Source organism: Sardina pilchardus, chromosome 1 (genome assembly GCF_963854185.1).
Source record: "Sardina pilchardus chromosome 1, fSarPil1.1, whole genome shotgun sequence".
Classification (NCBI taxonomy): Eukaryota; Metazoa; Chordata; class Actinopteri; order Clupeiformes; family Clupeidae; genus Sardina; species Sardina pilchardus.
In genome coordinates this window covers 13,387,698-13,407,344 of record NC_084994.1, presented here as the reverse complement: position 1 = coordinate 13,407,344, position 19,647 = coordinate 13,387,698, and the positions used below count along the sequence as shown (strand labels likewise).

At 40.0% G+C, this 19,647-nt stretch overlaps 1 protein-coding gene across 8 annotated transcripts in view; it reads left to right on the top strand.

Moving 5' to 3' along the window:
* LOC134082415 (protein NLRC5-like) overlaps positions 1–19,647 on the top strand; it is an 86,098-nt gene that overhangs the window by 15,703 nt on the left and 50,748 nt on the right. For 5 of the 8 annotated variants that reach the window (XM_062538154.1, XM_062538163.1, XM_062538142.1 and 2 more), the window contains exon 6: positions 18,076–18,189. The exons of 1 other annotated variant lie outside the window; for it this stretch is intronic. In XM_062538154.1, coding sequence (XP_062394138.1) covers positions 18,076–18,189 — 114 coding nt within the window. Of the gene's footprint in view, positions 1–13,441; positions 13,504–18,075; positions 18,190–18,309; positions 18,369–19,647 lie in introns of those variants that run through there. 2 more of the 8 variants (XM_062538171.1, XM_062538179.1) reach the window with 2 other exon arrangements.

Below are 19,647 nucleotides of genomic sequence, written 5' to 3'. Positions count from 1 at the left end.
TGCAATGCAATTTCCCATTGCCAACCAACTAAGTTGCTAACAGTTAGCTAACAGTTAGCGTTAGCAAATAAGGGTTTTAGAAAAGGATTCAGACACTTTGAAGAACGAGACGACATCTCTGCTTCCTCACCAAAGGCACTGACTTGAATTTGACTTTTTACTGCCTCCAGCACTTGCTTCAGTGACGTGTTAATTTATGTGCTTGTGCGAAAACAAACACCCCCGCCCCCACACTCACACAGGCAGTGTCAGTGTCCGCCTGCCCTACGCACACGTCAAATACACAGGAATAAATATCGGCCTGTTCACATCGGCCCTATTCTGACATCGGACCGATACCGATGTGTTAAAAAATGACCATATCGGCCGATAACATATCGGCGGCCGATATATCGTGCATCACTAATCAAAACGTTTGTGAAGACATTAACCTAAGCCGAAGATTCCTCAATCCTCCCATTAAACGGCTTGCTTTCGGCTGGCTGAGGTGAACCACTATGAACCTGACTTTGAACACGGGAGCTGTGATAACGAGCGACATCTAGTCAACATACCATTGTCAGTTATAGTTAGACACAAGGAAACAAAAGTGTACTGTAACACATGCGTGTGCCAAATCAATATATGCAACACAAGAACAGACTGATATGTCCCACATTGGAGTGTAATTCAAATAATTTGACCATAATAATGATTAACAATCTACCATTCTTGCCTGTGTCAAGTTTGTCTTTAGGTGATCCAGCCAGGCTGAACCAGTGGGTGCTGAACATGAGGAGCTGGCTCCTAACAACAGTTCTCGACCAGTGACTGATTTCAAAGACTTTTCACCAGCAGACCCCTTCATGATTACCTTATTAGAGGGGATGCATCCCCTCTATTGAAATCCGGTCGCTTCTTATTAGAGGGGATGCATCCCCTCTATTGAAATCCGGTCGCTTCTTATTATTATAATTATTATTATTCTTTTTACCTTTTTGTGCGCGCTATTCAGCCCGAACCGCTTAACGTACAAACTTGGTTGAAACACCGTTCTGTAGATCTTCCAAATATCTACTAGACAATCTATTTGACATTTTTGAGAAATGTATACTTTTTGAGATATTTGCAATTAAAAGTGTATTTTTCCCCCATAGACTTTAATGGAGAATGTGATGTCATAATGGGCCAGAACTCTCTGTTCCCAGTCTAGTTAGAACACTGCCCTGTGAATCCAACTGTCACTTTTAATCAAAGATTCTAGAACAGAGCTCCACTATAGAATCTTTTGCCTCTGGCTCTCCCTGAACTACACATAGTATAGAAGTGTTTCCTGTGTGTCAAAATAAAAGTCTACCCAACAGATTGCATCCCCTCGTGTAATTCCTCGGGAATTGCTTTTCTAGTTATTATAATAATTATTATTATTCTTTTTACCTTTTTGTGCGCGCTATTCAGCCCGAACCGCTTAACGTACAAACTTGGTTGAAACACCGTTCTGTAGATCTTCCAAATATCTACTAGACAATCTATTTGACATTTTTGAGAAGTTTATACTTTTTGAGATATTTGTAATTAAAAGTGTATTTTTCCCCCATAGACTTTAATGGAGAATGTGATGTCATAATGGGCCAGAACTCTCAATTCCCAGTCTAGTTAGAACACTGCCCTGTGAATCCAACTGTCACTTTTAATCAAAGATTCTAGAACAGAGCTCCACTTTAGAATGTTTGGCTTTAAGCATCTCTCTCTCTCCCTGAACTACACAAGTGTTTCCTGTGTGTCAAAATAAAAGTCTACCCAACAGATTGCATCCCCTCGTGTAATTCCTCGGGAATTGCATTTCTAGTTTACATCTGAGTTTGCAAAGCAGTCTACTGACTTACTAGCTTACAACATTGTGTTATTTACCTGTAATGCTCAAGACATAAGTAAAAATGCAAATGTACTTCCGCATCTGGGTCTTTAATTCAACCTACTGATTGTTTTTGCTCCCACTGCAATTTAATCGTAAATGTTTGACAGCATAGACAAAACTGGTTTGACACAAGTTAAATGTAGGTCACAGTTGACCAGAAAAGTCCCATAAACATTTGTGTTTTTATTTTCAACTTCAGTGCCATCCACAGTAATTTTGTTAATGAACAGACATTGGTTTTGACATAAGTAAAGGAAAGGGTGTAACAGTCCATCAGTTCTAGACAAAAAAAGCGTAGAGTGCCAATGTTCAATATCAACAGCATCTCTTAGAAAAGTTCCATAACCATTTGTAAGTGCAAGTTCAGGGCCATCAAAATGCAGGTTGCCCACTGAATTCAACTGGATACAGACATTCAACAATATTTTAAAACTATTCATTGCCCCTAGTAGACAGATTAACCTGGTCTCTAAGGCTGTGTTTAGACTACAGATCGGATATGCTCAATTCCGATTTTGTGCTCATATCCGATTTTTTTTATTGCATGTTTACATCTACTTTCGCCAGTGACCCAAATCAGATCATGTGTGTTTACATTTGCCAGACACTTGAAATGGCCCGCATGCGCATGGGCTAAACGTTTCTTGTAGGGGAGAACCAGCACAATCGTAAAATTTTTTAATTGTTTCAGTTCAAACTACTTTACACAAAGACGATAGACTTGAGAGCAGTGAAACTTGACCAGAACAGAGTCATACATCTCTACTCCATGAAAGTTGAAACAGAATGTAACAAATATGTTGCAGTTTGTTAATAACTTAACTTAACAGTGACATGTACCTTTGTTACAACCTACGCAGCCATAAAAAAGTGCGGTAGGCTACAGTTGTAACAGTATAGCGTCATGGTTGTAACAGTGCTAAAATCGTGAATCCTATAACATATTTTAACACATAACACTGCTGGCTTAAACAAAGAACATCTGTTTTCATATATAATCAACAAAAAAGGTCCAAATGTATGACTGTTAACCCTATAATGCCTGACCCAATAAATAATGGTCAGAAAATTCTATTTTTTAGAATCTGGAGTCTTTATTAGGCCCTAAACCAAAATGTAAAAAAAAAAATGTAAAAAAATATTTGCAAATACGTTTTTCTGTTTGTATCATATTTGATACATTGGGCATTACACACACGTTGGTCAATAACAAGACCTTGGACATCTGTAAGATTTTTGGTCATCCATAACATCCAAATCTTTCTTTCTTCAAACAGCTGCCTTTTTACATCCATTTCTTTCATTTAGCAATGAGATAACCAGGCAGAAGCGTTACTTTTAGTAGAACTTTTCTCGTCATGCTCTGTATTTGGAGTCCTATTTCTATTTTACACTTCATCATCTGTCTCTATATGGCCCTGTATGTCACTCCAATTGCCATCAAGGAGTTTCAGAACATTTTCAGTAGAGAACTTTCTTTTATACCTCTGTAAATTAGCCATAGCATGGATTTTTAGGAATTTTGAATACGGATTATGAATTTTTTGTTGTAAATATCACATTTTAATATGTAAATTGTGTAATTGATTCATTAAACACTGTATGGAAGACATAATACCCCCAAAAAATAAATAATAATATCCAAAAAAAAAAAAAAAAGCCCCCATGACCCCTGAGAGAATTACCTGCTGTATCAAATTTGATACAAACATTTTCTGCTCGATTTTACACCAAACTACATTTTGATTTTTTTTTTTTTTTAAATTGTTTTTTGAACAAAGCAATATTTCATTTTAAAATATTGATACATATGTAAAGGTAAATCTCACCATAAAATCATCAAATTACCAATATCCTTGACCTTTGCATAACCATCAGGGTGCTAATGAGATTCCACCATTTTGAATTGTAGCAAACCACTTGTCAGAATTGTTATAATGCAAAAGGTATCCAACAGGGGGCAAAAGACAAGTAACAGATTGTATACAACTGGGTTTTATGCCAAGTTTATATCTCATGGTGATGCAATGGGTCTCAGAAGTGCATGTATCAAATCTGATACGCACGGCACTATAGGGTTAAAAGCTAGTTGTATGAGTGATTAGCCATTGCAAACCATACGGTATTATGCTAGCTCACAATAACCTTTAAATAGGCTTATTTTGGTCCTATCGACTTGATAAAACCTGTTAATATAGTTGATGAACTGCTTATTTCTTACATGTCTGAAGCAATTGGTCCAACACTGATATTTGAAGTTGCTGTGTTAACTTTCATTGGGTGTGATCGCGGCACATAAAAATAATCCATAACTCGCAATCATAATTGCTCGCACATGCGCGATAAAATCAGTTAATTTTGCCAGAGACGGGTGTTACAACTAACTCTTTTACTGTCTATGCAACTAACCCGCACAGGTCTAGGTCATGTTTTTTATTTTCATTTAATTGCATTTGCTGTGACTATATAAATCAAATGGCACTCATGTTTAGGGTTGGGTACCTATCGCATTTGAACCGATAACGGTACCGGTGCCGGTGTCTGAGGTTCGGTGTCGGTATTCAACGGTATTTTTTTCGGTACCTTACCCTTACTGAATCTGTAACACCTTGTTTGTATCAACTACAAGTTGCACAAAATCAAATGTATACATTGAGAATGTTTTTAACAATACAAACCCCTCTCATTTCTTAAATATGAACATGAACAATGGATAGTGAATTTTTTTTAAAACAGACTCCATCAAACCCAAACATAGAACAAATAATTAGTCCATTGCATTGGGTTATACTGTATGATGATTTAGCTATTTTAGGCAATGTTCATGAAAAAAGCAATCCTTTGTTTTGTGCAATTTAACAGTAGCCTAGGTCAGCGGTATGCCAGGCATCATGTTTAATAAGCCGCCCCTTTTTAATGAAAACATACATGTAGCCTACTATAGAGTTTACAAATGGTTTAGAAGTTATTCATTTATTCATTAATTAATTACAAAATATTTTAAAAGTTCATTTTTTAACACCTCTCCGCCATAGCCCTTTTCATCTCGCATAGGCTATCTCCTAGAAGCAGGTATGCGTTCCACAGTTTGGGAATCCCTGGCGGATCCGGGCCAAATACATTTTGCCATCTGGGTAGATTATTATCCACTCCTTACCAGTTCTGTTGTTTAAATGACTTCGTTTCAGTCAGTTTCTAACGTGAGTAGTAGGCTGGCGAGTTTGATCGTTCGGTTATCCTTTGACTAATAAAACATTCCATGCCATCGTGGATTTGAACTTATAGCTCGCCTTGATGCAGCGCATTGTTCCACCTTGAAACGCTACGCATAGTCTTGTCTGTCAGGTTAACTGTATGTGTAGGTTAACCAGCAAACTGTTGCGTGGGCCTACAACGTGTATAATCAAATTATAGCATTGCATCGGGGGGAGTGAATCCGTTAAAATGCCGTTTTAATGAGTCATATTTCGCATTCAAAATAACAGAGCAAAGCGAGCGACAGAGAGAAAATAGAAACCAGGCTATGCCAACAATAAATGTTCTCTCAAAACATCGCGCTGCTTGCGTTGCTTGCTGTCAGGACACTCCAAGTGACAGCAATGAAATTAAACGAATTGTATCGTTATTTGCTCGCATCGCGGTTAGGACATAGTTTCTATTATATGACCATCTCTTATCTGCTGACTGCTTGGAGCAGCGCAGCAAAAGCTACGGTCCTTAGAGCAACTGCTGTCACGACAAATACAGCGAGTATTTGGCAAATAGCCATATTATTAATGCTGTTAAGACATCATTATCATCTAGCCATGATCCATTTCAACAGCATTCAAACATTTTTCTGTCACATGCTTTGAACTATTTAAAGTCCTGTTTTACCGTTTTGAATGGTCTCACTCGCGATTCAGAAGATGGGTCCATTTCATTGCACTCCGTCAACTTTCAGTTTTATTTTAAATTCTTACCAGAGATAGGCCTGCTATTTTGATTCATTTATGCTTGCTCTTGATGCAATACATGTATGCTTAAATGGTGCATATTAAGTTAGCCTATTCACTTTCGTTTTTGAGACCGACATAATGTTAGCCTACACTCAGACATGACGTCAGATGGCGCACTCCGCTCCTGATGCACATGAAAGTACCGAAATTTAGCACCGTTTAATTTCACGTGAAGCAATACCCGGTAATACCGACGTGATTCGGTCGGTACCGGTAAAAGTACAGGGGTCGGTACCCAACCCTACTCATGTTAAAGGAATATTTTGGTATTTTACACTTTAAGCCCGTTTTCTGTATTGCCTAGCATGAAAACGAGTGTTTGACACCGAAATCTCGACGATTGAGCCTGTGTGTGCATTTCACTTTAGAATGTTCTCTGTATGGCCTTAACATTGCTCCCTATGTGCATAAACTATTCTGTCCTTAAAACACCCCTAAACGTTCGTTTTTTAAAATGTGCAGCTCACCGAGTGGTTACTGGTCTTCAACGATCTTCTATAGCAAGTTTGACAGCGAAATGTAGCTTCAGTCATAGTTTATCAGGGATTTTCGAAATCCCGGAAGTAATTTTTCAGATAACTCACAACCGTGTTTGCCTAATATAACACAACAGAATTTGAATTTCACTGCGAAACTTGCTATAGAAGATCATTGAAGACCAGTAACCACTCGGTGAGCTGCACATTTTTAAAAACGAACGTTAGGGGTGTTTTAAGGACAGAATAGTTTATGCACATAGGGAGCAATGTTAACGCCATACAGAGAACATTCTAAAGGTGCCGAAATGCACCAACAGGCTCAATCGTCGATATTTCGGTGTCAAACACTCGTGTTCATGCTAGGCAATGCAGAAAACGGGCTTAAAGTGTAAAATACCGAAATATTCCTTTAACTTGAAACAGATCGAGGGACTGACGAAATGAACGACATGTGATTGAAGTCTACACATTCAAATTTCACGAAGCAAAGTTTAACAAACAGAACTGCAGTTGCAGTTTTAAAAAATAGGCTAATAGCCTACAAATCGCGATGCTTGAATTTGGCACTTTTTTGCTTAATATCTCTGGTTGGCAGGCGCGTAGGAACGTAGTAAGAAGCATTGGGGGGGACAAGAATGAGTTCCGTTGCGCGCGCCGAATTTTTTTTATATTAATAAATAAAGGGGGCGAATTATAAGTCACATAAGAGATAAACAAAACCTATTGCTGAAGTTTTAATGGCCCTCTGTAAGATGCCGCTTTGAAAATATGTATTTCAGTCTTTTTCTTAACCTATTTGGAACTGGGAAGAACATCTGCACATAGGCTGTTCAGAACACATTTCTTCCCTGAAAACGCACACAGTATACCGAAGGGAGGAAAAGACAAGCTAAATTGTTCTAATTACAGACCAATTAGTGTGCTAAATATTGACTACAAAATATTTGCTTCAATCATCGCCAAAAGATTAGAAAAAGTTTTGCCTACTATAATAAATATTGATCAAACTGGTTTTGTAATGACTCGCCAGACTCATGATAACATTAGGAGATCTTTACAGATTATTAGACATATAAACCAAAACAAAATAGAGGCCATGCTGATCAGCATAGATGCACAAAAGGCGTTTGATTCTGTGAGATGGAAATTTCTCTTTAAAGTTATGGAGAAATTTGGTTTCAACAAGCAATTGATTGAGTCACTAGAAGCGCTTTACACCAAACCAGAAGCTAGATTAAAAATAAATGGGGAACTGAGTGACTCCTTTCAGCTAGAGAGATCCACAAGACAAGGCTGCCCTCTAAGTCCTCTTCTGTTCGCCATCTTTATAGAACCTTTGGCACAGTGTATTAGGCAAAATTATCTCATCACAGGAGTTACATTGGAGGCAGGTGAACAGAAACTGGCTCTCTTTGCAGATGATATCCTCATCTACCTGACCAATCCTACAGACTCCCTACCGAACTTGATGTCCATTCTGGAAGAATATGGATCATATTCTGGTTACTCAGTTAATAAGCAAAAAACTCAAGTCCTCAACTTTCACTATGATCCACCTCATTATCTCCGCTCTAGGTACCAACTTGACTGGGATAAGAAATGTATTAAATACCTTGGAATCTTTTTGCCATTAGACTTATCTACACTACAGGAAATCAACTATGGGCCACTTAAAAAGGTGATTATGGATGATATAAATAGATGGAGCTTGATCCCTTACTTGAGTATTTACTCACGTATAGACTCAATTAAAATGAACATACTGCCAAGACTTCTGTATATGTTCCAATCAATACCTATTGAGAAACCGGAGCATTACTTTATGGAGTGGGATAAACTTCTAGCTAGATTCATTTGGGCAGGGAAAAAGCCCAGGGTAAGGTTCAAAACACTTAAGTTATCCAAAGACAGGGGGGGGCTTGCTCTCCCATGTCTTTTAGACTACTACAAGGCTGCTCAACTTAGGTTTTTAGTCGGTTGGTGCACGCCCAGTTATAGATCAAGGTGGAAAGAAATAGAATGCACAATGGGAGGGAGATACCCAATGAGTATGTTAATTGGTGATTGTTCACTAATTGACCAAATTACTGATCCCGACAACCCCTGGATTTCTTGCTCCCTGAGGATTTGGGATAATATAACTAAACGTCACCACCTGAGGGACAAGATGGGTATTCTCAAATGGTTTGCTTATGACTCTGATTTTATACCCAGTATTTACGATAAACAATTTCTTGTATGGAACAGCAAAGGTCTCTCAACATACAGCTCTTTACTAAAACAAGATCTGGTGCTGAGTTTTCAGGAGCTGAAAGAACGATTTGGATTAGAGAATCAAGACCACTTTAGATACCTGCAAATCAGAGACTTCATTCAGAAATCTTTTATAAGGAAAGAGAAAGTACCTGGAAAAGACATAATTATAGACATCTTCTTGAAAGCTTCTGAAGATGTAGCTTACAAAAAAACAATTTCTAGATTATATGTTGCCCTTCAGGCCTTAACAGGTGACAATACAATGTCAATCAAGTCCAGGTGGGAAAAGGATAGCGGTCTGTCGTTATCACAGGATGAGTGGGAAGGGATCTGTGCACATCAATGGAGGATGACTAGTTCACCCTCATGGAGATTCTTTGGTTGGAAAAACATCATTAGATTCTTTTGCACTCCAGCCCAAAAGGCAAAATATTCTACTTTAACAAATTGCTGGAGAGGTTGTGGATGTACAGTGGCAGACCACTTTCACATTTTTTGGAATTGTACATCTGTCGCTTCCTTTTGGTCAAGTGTTCATAATCATTTAGAACTTGCATTCAGATTAAGAATGAACTTTGATTTCAAAACACTGTATCTCTGTGACTTTGAGGAGCTTCAATGTGGAAAATATCTGATGAGAGTGCTATTAGTGGCGGCCAAAAAGGCCTTGACTAGAAAATGGCTTCAGAAGGCCCCACCAACTGTAGATGACTGGATTGATGTTGTGTATGATATTTATAATATGGAGAGAATTACTTTTACATTGAGAAATCAATATGACAAATTTTATGAAAATTGGTTAATGTGGGTTTACTATGTGTCAGCAATAAGACCTGATTTTGTGTAATTAAATTACTGCAGGTTTATACTCCTCCTCTTGGTGCGATCTTGATAACTATTTAAACTAGATATGACAAGCCCTTATAAGTTAAGAGATGTATAAATGGAACCTCCCCTGGTTCATTGTTGTATTGTTGTATTGTATTGTGTTTTTTTTTTCTGTCTTATTTAGTTTTTGTTCCTTTTTGTCTGGTTCTGTCCCGTGAGGGAGAGTTGTGCTGTAAACTGAAAAATCTTAATAAACAGTAAATTACAAAAAAAAGAAAACGCACACAGCTAGTCTGTAGGACAACTGACTCCCCCAATGCTTCCCTTTACGTGGTTGCATAAACGTTGCTTAAATGAAAATATGTTTCTTCTTCTTGACTTTTTATATGCCATCTAAGTACATTTTATGTCAGCTGACAGATGGATGCGCGTTTTGGGCACAATGAATGGGTTTGCCCTTAGTTTAAATGGAGACGCAGGGAGAGCGCGCTGTGGCTATTGTTACCTGTATGCAGCCAGCTCAACAAAGTAACGTGGTTAGAAGATTCCTGTATGCTGCATTGCCGTGACCATTTCCTTGTAGTGCAGCAGATTAGTGAAAAAATCGTTCACTTTGGTATAGAAGCATGAAATTTGGCACAGATACTCTTTAAGGGCCATTATTCTGGAAAAAGGCGCTGGCCACTCAAAAATTCAATATGGCGGCCATTTTTCAAGATGGCCGCTATTTCTGTCAAATGCTCATTATGTTGATCGTTCAAACTGTGATGACGGCATAACATTTTGTGAAAATAGTCTCTTAAGAATGTTTTTTGGAGAATGGTGCATGTCTAAAAAAAAAATCAAGATGGCCACCACCATTTTTCAAGATGGCCGCCATTTCTCTTAAATCCGCCATTGCTATTCAGTTATTATAAATCATTCATCAGTGATCCAAGCATAACATTTGATGTAAATACTCTCTAAAGGACATGATAATGGATGGAAAAAGATGCTTGTCCCAAATTCAAGATGGCTGCCATTTTTAAAGATGGCCACCGTTCCTGTACAATATTAATTATTTCAATTTTTCATATGGTGATGCAAGCATAAAATTAGGCAGAAATACTCATCAAAGAACACTTTTGGGGGAAAAAGGTATGTGCCACTCAAGAATTCAGGATGGCAACCATTTTCAAGATGGCCATCATTTCTGTCAAATAGCCATAATGTCTGCTTTATCTGCCTCCTCTCCTTTGACCTATCCGGCTTAGTTAAACTTGCCAGGGATATAAAATCCATGCCGGCATAGCTCTCAGGTTCATTAGAGTACACAAGCCTCTCCACCATGACAAGGTGCAGTCCACAGAGAGGAGGGACCACTGTTAGAAAAAGGAAATGTCTTTAGACCTTTTTTGAAACAGTCAGTGGATTGTGATGCCCTGAAGGTGTCAGGGAGAGCATTCCACAGATGTCGGCAGGAGCACAGAAGGCCCAATCTCCCATGGTCCTGAGTCTGGTTCTGGGTATGAGGAGGTGTGAGAGAGTGGAGCGGAGGGAGTGTGTTGTGTTTTGTGGGTTGATTTTTGGGGTGAGATTTGGATGTACTCTCTCTACTTTCTCTCTACTCTGCAGACTCTTGCTAGGGATCCTAATGAGAAGTATGTTACAGTAGTCCAGTCTGGAGGAGACAAAGGCATGATACAGCTTTTCGGCATCTGAGAGAGAATGGGGTGGAGTTTGGAAATGTTACGGAGGTGGTAGAGGGTCTTGCAGAGGTGATTTATATGGGCTTCAAAGGTGAGCTGGGAGTCTATTTTTACACCAAGAGTTGTGACTGTTGATGAGAGGGGGATGTTTGAGCCAGAAAAGGTGATGCTGGTTATGGATGATGATTTGGCTTGCTGAGGGGTGGCAACCAGGATGGCTGTTAAGTTGGAGGAAGGTGTGCTCCATCCATACTTTTACCTCCTCTAGACAGGAGATGAGTTGTTTTGATGGGGATGACTGTGAGGATGGGGTTACAGCTGTGGCATTTACATAGAGCTGTGTCTCATCAGCATAGCAGCAGAATGATTTTTTTTGCTGACTGATGATTTGGCCAAGGGTGAAATAGAGGATGAAGAGAATGGAGCCAAGGGCTGAACCCTGGGGGACGCCACAGGTGACTGTGTGTGGATTTGATCTGGAGTGACCCAGGGACCCAGTATTCTGTCCGGTTTGTGAGGTATGTTTTGAACCAACTGAGAGCAGTGTCATTGAGTCCAGTCGTACGGTGGAGCCGGTTTAAAACGATGTCATGGTCAAAAGAATCAAATGCAACAGAAAGGTCCAGGAGGATGAGAAGGAAGGGAGAGCCACCATCAGATGAGATGAGGATTCTGATGAGGGCAGTCTGTGCTGTGGGCAGAGCAGAAACCGGACTGAAATTAAAAGAGTTGGTGGTCTTGAAGGTGGGTGGCAACTGCTTTCTCAAGCACTTTCGATATGAAGGGAAGATTGGAGGTGGGCCAGTACTTGGACAGGTCTTCTGGATCAAGAGTGGGTTTGTTGAGCAAACCAGTTTGGAGGGAATGATTTATAATAGCGGTGGTCAGGTGGGTAAGGACAGTGATATGGGTTTTCACCAGGGAGGTTGGGAGAGGGTCCAGGGGACAGGTGGAGGATTTCATCTTCCTGATGATGTTCTGCACCTCTTCAGATGAAACCTCAGGAAAACAGTTTAGGGGTTGGGAGATGTAGGAGGAACAGTTAGGGTGGGAGGACCCAGAAAGGGCAGAGTGAATATGTGCAATTTTTAAATAAAATCCATGAATTTATTTTACTGCTCTTCTTTAGTGGCAGTAAGTGTGTGTGTCTGTGTGTGTGTGGGGGGGGGGGGGGTGTTTTCAGAAGGTGATTGACAGTGGAGTAAAGCTGCTTGGAATTTCCTGGACTGTTTCTGATGCCATCGGAGTAAAACTGTGATCATACATCGAGGGACTATGAATATTTGAGTTGTTGCTCCCGGTAGTTTGTGGACAGTGCGGCCAGAGGCTTTGAAATGCCGCTCCTGAATGCCGCTCCTGCTGCCTTCATTTTACAAAGCTCATTTGTGAACCATGGAGCCGGGCAGATGAAGGTGACTATTCTGATTTTAACAGGGGCATGGAGGTCCAGGAGGCTGCTCAGATGACTGATGTTGAATGTCTGCTGCCAAGAGTTCTGGGTTTATGTTTGTTAGGTTTCTGAAACATATATTCTGCTTAGGCTTGGAGAGGCTGGATGGGGATTGCAGATCCATAGAAATGGCCTTGTGACCAGACACACCTAGATCATACACCTGCAGGTTGGTGAGAGTTTGTAATGACCAGGTCCAAGGTGTGTTCCCTGGTGTGTGTGGGGACATCAACAAATTGTTTTAAATTACATTTTGAACCCCATGTTGAGCTCCACGGCACTGAAGTCACCAGTGTGCCCTGGTTGTGTAATGACGTTCACTTTATTAACCAAAACCTTCCTTTACACATTAAACTGAACTCTGACAGAAAAGGTGGCCATCTTGAAAATGGTGGCCATCTTGAATTTTTGAGTGGCATACACTTTTTTCCATGAGAATGTTCATTGAAGAAGGTTTGTACCAATCTTGATGATAGCATCATCCTTTCATAAATTGATGTAAGGATTTTTAAGAGAAATGGCGGCCATCTTGAAAAATAGTGGCGGCCATCTTGATTTTTTTGAGGGACAAGCACCGTTCTCCATAAAACATCATTTTTCACAAAATGTTATGTCTTCATCACAGTTTGAACGATCGACATAATGAGCATCTGACAGAAATAGCGGCCATCTTGAAAAAATGGCCGCCATTTTTAATTTTTGAGTGGCCAGCGCCTTTTTTCCAAAAAGTGACCCTTAGAGAGTATCTGTGCCAAATTTCATGCTTCTATACCAAAGTGAACGATTCTCTTGAAATATGCAATTAATCTGCTCCACTATTGTGGATTTTTCTCATTGGAATACAGCTAACGAACACGAAAGCTGAGATTGCCTTGCGCATCAGTGTTGGAACGATACTCAACAAACTGTGAGATAAACATTGTTGTCGTTTTTGACTGTCGGCTTCTTATGTTCATTGTTTGGACGTATGGACACTGAACTTTGAGGGGGTGTTTGTTTGTGCATTATGAAGCTTTGTGTTAATTAGTATTTGTCAGGCCTTCACCTCAGCGCGTAAGTTGCGCGCTAGGTGGCCACGAACGAACTCATTGCTTAATTTGTGACAAAATACAGTGAGTAGCCTATTCATCTTTCATTTGTGTTTTTTCATTTGTTAGATAATGTTGCATGTTTGACGTAGGCATTCTGCCCGTTTATCTTAAGTCAACCGAGGCCTTCGGTTGCTCATATCCGCCCGTAACCTTATGTGCGTCGTGACAGTGTGTAGATTATAATAAGGGGCAAATTGTTACACATTTAATTTTAAAAGCATAGCCTATAATAGGATGAATAAAGTGTATGGACTTGCTAAATCCAGGTAACCAGATAATTAGGCTATGTGCCACGTCCGATTTCGCAAGTAATAAGCCTACATTTAAAAGCGACAGCCATAAGACTATATTTAGGCTATCGTAGACTACTGTATTCACCCACAATAGGCTATCCTCTTAACTATTTCGAAAAGAATGAAAGAAGGCCGTACACTAAATATTTGGACTGAGAGAGGAGCCTACATTAGCTTTCAGACACTCAAGGTGAGGAAGTGCTCCATGCTGCATTATTGAGACGGGCTTCGTTTCGGGAAACATTCTTAAAACACAATGTAAAAGACCTCCGATGCGCAGCGATAGCTATAGTTATGGGGCCGTAACTCAGGAGGATATAATTGAGCTAAGTAATCAACAACATCTGTACTTTGCAGCGTTTTTCTTTCGGGAGGGGGTCCAACATTGGGGGTGTCCCGACCCCCGCGGTTCCTACGCGCCTGGGTTGTAGGCTCTTTACAGTAGACCATTCATATTTGGATGGCTATAGGCCTACGATTGTAGATAATTAGGTAGGCTACAATTGTTTTATTCTCAATACATGGTCTACGGAAACGTAATAGTTTATCAAAGTATCAAATAGAGCAACTTTAAACACGCTCCGAGTCCGCCAGCGCGCCCACTTGGAATTGTAACCTAACGTCACCAGGCGCAAAATTGTCACAGATTAATGACGTGTGGGACGCATTGCACTGGAATATCCGATTTGTCTGTTTAGACTGTAGACACATGCACACAAATCCGATCCATATCTGATTTAAAACCACATACGAAAGGGGCCTGTATCCGATCTGAGGAGATCGGAATTCATGTGTTTTTTTTTCTGTTTACACTGTCGTGGCACAGATCGGATACGTGCCACATGAGAGCAAAAAATCGGAATTGGGTCACTTCAAACTGGCAGTCTAAACGCAGCCTAAGAAACAATGCAAAGTTGTGTGGATGGGGCATGAGACCCAACACAAAGCTGGCCATCACACTGTTCACCCATACTCGATCTTCTTGGGGTTTGTGGATCCCCATTGATGACGCAGATATGATAATGGTCATCTGGGGTGGGGGGGGGGGCGCAGATAGAGATCACACAGGTTCTGCTTCATCTCTGCGGCAAAATCCACTCTTCAGGGACTAGGCAAAAAGGAGAAGGATGCTATGCCACCTCAGTCGACCCCAGCCAAGCCATTTCACCTGCATTTAGTCCCAGGTTAGAGCTCAGGGACCTCCTTGCCACCTCCTCTCCACAGCAAACATAGCAGTCTTCAATGATCCACACATTAGGTACTGCCAAAATAGAAAGGTAAACATTTAATTACATTCATACCTGTGTAACCTACAATGAAATGCAATACAAGTACAACACAAGTGTCAACTAACAACACTTGTAATCACCAGTAGTCACGAGTGTGATTTTGACAGTAAAATTACATATTGTGCAAATCATTGCTCTAAAATTTTATTTAGTTTTACTCATTGCATAATCCATAACACAACACCCTTGTATATTCATTGTTTTCATTAGGTCCCTTTCCACAGGTGTATAAAATCAGGCACCTTGACTATGAATGCAGACAGCATGGTGTTTGATTAAAGGAGTCCTAGAATTCAAAACCACATTCACCTTGTTCCTGTTGAATTTAGGTTGCGAGCACTGTCCAAAGGACAACACCAAAGACTTTACCGCGTCCCCCGCCTGCTTTCGTATGCAAATTGAGAAATAGAAACAGCCGTGTTGAAATGCTCCAATCTGAACAGAGCTCAGATAACACGTAATAGGCGCCCATCCCCCTTTAGATACACCCCCTCTCATTTGCATACCTTCGATTAATAATTCTTGTTAAACTGCTCTTACGATGCTAGTATCTAGATATGTGGTCTATGGCAGAGACGTTGTAATGCTAGCGTTATTACAGGGGCAATTCCATATCAGTTGGAACAGGTCCGACACCATGGTCCTCAGTTTTTCCTGATTGCAGAAAAAAATAAATGTTGGATTTGCATTTCATCTTGTCCTTGGAAAAAGGCAATAAAAGTGGCATTTTTAGGAAAAAACTCCATTTTGGCCAACTTTGAAGGCTCATAGCCTCGAAATACGAAAACTAACATTCTCAATTTTTTGTCAACATGTTCTCTTGCTCATGGACTATATATATGTAGAGTTTTAAAACTGTGAGTGCTAGCCATTCATGACCATAACAGAACAAAAACAGTTTTTTTTTTTCATTGCTTTCAAAACAAATATGGGTTTGTTTCGATGAATAAGTCTCCAATGGTGGGAAGGACTGTAATTCCTTTATGATTTTGGACAACAACACAGGGTACTGCCCCAGTGTTCAAATTTTTAGAAAATAATATGGTAGCCTTAAGAGAAGAGAGGGGTTTAAAAAAAAGTGGTGCTCATTAAATACAGGAATTTTCAGCCTTATTTTAGGACACGTCTAACCACATTTGAAGAGCCATATCTCAGAAACTAAACAAGATACCCAGCTAAAATTTTGGTTTTCTTCTAATGAGACATGGAGGAACATTTGGACCAAAAATCAGGAAAAACTGAGGACCATGGTGTCAGACCTGTTCCAACTGATATGGAATTGCCCACAGCTAACTTTGGAGAGACTAAGAAATGTACTGATAAAACTTACCAATCTAACACATTCATTCTGTTGGGGAATCTGTTGCACTTCATCTTCGTCAGAACCTTCTTCTGACTCGGTTTATACATGTACGGCTGTATTCCTTATTTAAATCCATTGTTGATAGCTTTATCAAAGACTTTGGCTTTATTTACCAGCAGTAAACGTAGTTTCACTTGGCTCTAGCTTCAGACCGGTGGATTGAGCCAATCAACTTTCAGGACATATCGGCCAATAGACCAATCAGCGCGCATCTCATTTGAATATTCATGAACTTGCTGAGTGGGCGGGAAAAACAAACTGTTTCATTGCAAGGCTTATTTATGACCTTGTATTAGGCGATCTAGCAGTGCTCCTGGGGCGTTTTCAGCCCCACAAATTTACATATGACATTATTTAGGCTCAAAGATCAATTTGTAATGGTCAAAAAATGCGTTCTATGACTCCTTTAATACACCTGTGGAAAGGGACCTGATGAAACCCATGATTATTGCTAAAACATAAAACACATCAATGATGTACAACTAATACTAGACTAAGATTTTGTCAATAACTTGACGGAATAAAGCGAGCTAGTTGACATAAATTATTGTTAATGTTACAATGAAATGACCGCCACATTCAATGTCACAGGATCATACGTTTCAACGTTTCATAACTACATTACCAATAATAAAATGAGAACAGAGATGGGTAACGTTAATCACTAAAGCTAAAGATCAATGTATCTGTAGTGGAGTCTAACTTTCTCTATCGTTTATTGTAAATGGGGTAACGTAACGTTAACAGCTAGCTTATTTCACCTGCTAGAAGGTACAAACACAACTCCGTTCATTATTTGTAGTAGGCTAACATGTTAGCAGCACTAACTATTCACATGAGTTTACCCGGTTAGCTTGCAGGATACATGATCATAAGATGTCTGAACACATGCCTTTAAGAGACATACTGTACATGAACACTGTTCAACTTACCAGCAAATTCAGGTGGGTTAGAATCAGTCTTCGACTTCGGTGGCTTCGCAGTAAACGTAGCAGTAGCCTAGCTTGCCAGTCTCGTAACGTAGCTGCTTAGCTGAACAAGCCGAGCAGAACAGAACACCTGTTCGGCTCAGTTTCGCACAAAGCCCGCCCTTTCACCCATTTGATTGGATTGGCCAGAATATGGGCGTGGTTATGATTCCCCAAGATTTGCCAAGATGGCGCCGCCCATACCCCCCATAAACGGCTTCATTTGCGTTCTTCAGAAATCTATGGGTGACGTCACAGACGCTTTGTCCATATTTTTTACAGTCTATGGTTTAGACATATAGGAGATCATGCAGGGAGAGACACACACACAACACACACACACACACACACACACACACACACACACACACACACACACACACACACACACACACACACACAATTTAATATTGAGGTTACAGACATATTCAGTAATTTATGATAATTTGTGTCTTGTGTCTCTTTGTGTTTGCAGACCACAGACACACAGACCTCGATCACCAGTGCCCAGCTGTGTGTCCATGAAGAGTGATATGTCACTTCCTGAACCTCCTCACTTCAGCAGTGGACCGGTTCCATCAGGACTAGAGTGAGTTCAGACATATAGGAGATCATGCAGGGAGAAACACACACATACACACACACTCTTTTATGTACACACAGACCCACACACACACACAGACACCCCCCCCCCCCCAGATTAAAGAGTGATATGTCACTTCCTGAACCTCCTCACTTCAGCAGTGGACCGGTTCCATCAGGACTAGAGTGAGTTTAGACATATTAGTCCGGCAGCCAAATGCCATAATTTAGGTGAACCTGGTTTTGTCGGTTAAAGTTTTTTTTATTGCGGAATCTAGTAGACTAGGGGTACTTCTTTAGGATTTAAGAGGGTGCCCGGTGATATCCCTTGGGCAATTTTGTATATTAAGCCTTTCTTGTCCAATGTGTTGACTATAAGGTGGATATACTACAGGTGAAAGGGGTAAAAAAAATTAACAAGCAGATATCACCATAAAACTTCACCAGTTGATTACTTGGACTAATATGAAAAATAAATGTATTACAAGTTTTCTGAAATTGAGTGTTTAAATATGCAAATTAGGTATGATGTAGTTAAAGGGTCACTGCACCCTAAAATAGGGTTTTTGAGCTGTTGATTGATTGAAAATACGAATAAGTGGTGAACTGTACTATTACCAGGGTTAATATTGACAAAAATCGTGTTTCTCGACAAAAGTGACATTTCGTCTGATTTTGTATTGGAGATATTGCTCTCTCGCACATACTACCGTTTGAAAACATGCCATGGCATGTTGGTCCAAAATACTATTGGAATGCTGACGTTGTCCTGCACTTCTAGTCCGACACTACGCCACCGGGTCGTTACAAATTAGGACTGAAACGCCCCAACACCTGCTGCCCTGATTAGCCTACCTGTGATAAGCCATGTCTGCAGCATCATTCCCAGATTGACACGAAATCACCATGGTTCATTGGTTGCAGCAGTGCTGCACTCTCTCTCCAAATTTCAGAACGTCTCGCCCATTTTGAAAGCCGTTTTCAGAAATGTGAAGTGGGTGGAGTTATGGGGTGAAGTGACTCTTTAAATATGCGCTGATTTGCATAAACATAAAATATCAAATCTGAACATTGGATAAAGCCAGTTTAATTTGTTTTCTTTTCATTTTGTTGACATAAGAGATGAAAATTATTTTAGAGAGGGCATTATGGATATCTTGTTTAGTTAAATCAGGAAATACTATACCAGCCTTTAAAAAAATCAATTTTCGCCATGTTTTTTGGAATAAAATGTTATGTATATCAGGATAAGAATAATATATTAATAAACTCCTCTGCAAAAACCTTCTAAACATGGTTAGGTATAAGACTGAAAAGTTTGGTATATGTAGATGCTTGTGAAGTGGAGATTTTGTTCTCAGAGTGAGAGAGGAAACTCACCCATGGGTGATAGCATAGCATAGCCGCCTACACATTGGACAAGAAAGGCTTAATATTCAAAATTGCCCAAGGGATATCACCGGGC